This window comes from Mustela erminea, chromosome 5, assembly GCF_009829155.1.
Source record: "Mustela erminea isolate mMusErm1 chromosome 5, mMusErm1.Pri, whole genome shotgun sequence".
NCBI classification, from domain to species: Eukaryota; Metazoa; Chordata; class Mammalia; order Carnivora; family Mustelidae; genus Mustela; species Mustela erminea.
The window spans coordinates 54,306,685-54,308,079 of record NC_045618.1 but is presented as its reverse complement, the minus strand read 5'-3'; the positions used below and the strand labels follow the sequence as shown (position 1 = coordinate 54,308,079).

The following is a 1,395-nucleotide window of genomic DNA, read 5'->3' as shown; positions in this document are numbered from 1 at the left end:
CCATGCTGGTATTGGGAGCCAGCTAGCTCCTATAAGTAGAAGTCCAATGTACATGTAATGAAGATTATTTGGCTATGAAGTTGTTAATATGACTGTTTTCATGGGCTGGAGACTTCCTTTTGTGAACACTAATATTTGCCTAGGCAATTGTTTTCCATTTTCTGTCTTCCTTTAGGGAAACATGAAAACTGATCCTGTTGTTTGAGGCAATGGACAGAATGAACCAGTCGATAGTATCAGAGTTTGTGTTCCTTGGACTCACGAATTCATGGGAGATCCAACTTCTCCTTTTTGTTTTCTCCTTTTTATTCTACTTGGCAAGCATGATGGGAAACCTTGTCATTGTGTTCACTGTAACCTTGGATGCTCATCTGCATTCCCCTATGTATTTCCTCCTGGCTAACCTCTCTGTCATTGATATGTTGTTTTGCTCAATCACAGCACCTAAAATGATTTGTGATATTTTTAAGAAGCATAAAGCCATCTCTTTTTGTGGATGTATTATGCAGATCTTCTTTAGCCATGCAGTTGGGGGCACAGAGATGGTGCTGCTTATAGCCATGGCGTTTGACAGATATGTGGCCATATGTAAGCCTCTGCACTACTTGAACATCATGAGCCCAAAGATATGTCTATTCTTTTTAGTAACTTCTTGGGTAATTGGCCTCATCCATTCATTGGTTCAATTAGTTTTTGTGGTAGATTTGCCTTTTTGTGGCCCTAATGTATTGGATAGTTTTTATTGTGACCTTCCCCGGCTCCTCAGGCTTGCCTGCACAAACACTCAAGAATTGGAGTTCATGGTTACTGTCAATAGTGGGCTCATTTCTGTGGGGTCTTTTATCCTGCTGGTCTTTTCATATGTCTTCATTTTGTTTACTGTTTGGAAACATTCCTCTGGTGGCTCATCCAAGGCTGTCTCCACACTATCGGCTCATATCACTGTAGTGGTTTTGTTCTTTGGGCCATTGATGTTTTTCTACACATGGCCTTCTCCCACATCAAACCTGGATAAATATCTTGCAATTTTTGATGCAGTTATCACTCCTTTTCTGAATCCAGTCATCTACACATTCAGGAACAGAGAGATGAAAGTGGCAATGAGGAGACTGTGTGGTCGTCTTGTGCGTTACAGGAAGATTTCATGAACAGATGGTTATGAAGATGTGAAATCACGGATTTCCCTCATGCTGGTTGTAGAAAAGACATTATGCAATTTCAGAAAAATCCATTACACTTAGGACATCTTATATGTCTAGAGATCTACTATCTATGATATTATGGTATCTATTTCACCATTAAGTTAGAAGTCATGTTTTTCTTTGATACTCTGTATGTCAAAGTGCTAAAAAGTGAATAATACATGCTTTGAAACCTACAGGGTTAGGAGAATGC

The 1,395-nt window shown here is 39.5% G+C and overlaps 1 protein-coding gene across 1 annotated transcript; it reads left to right on the top strand.

Moving 5' to 3' along the window:
* Positions 1-209: 209 nt before the first annotated feature.
* LOC116589973 (olfactory receptor 4F15) lies at positions 210-1,148 on the top strand. The gene has a single exon (XM_032341701.1). It carries the CDS (start codon positions 210-212, stop codon positions 1,146-1,148), a length of 939 nt encoding a protein of 312 aa, XP_032197592.1.
* The last annotated feature ends 247 nt before the right edge of the window (positions 1,149-1,395 follow it).

Coding starts and splice junctions, on each gene's coding strand:
- LOC116589973 (XM_032341701.1), top strand. CDS start 210: ATGGACAGAATGAACCAGTCGATAGTATCAGAGTTTGTGTTCCTTGGA.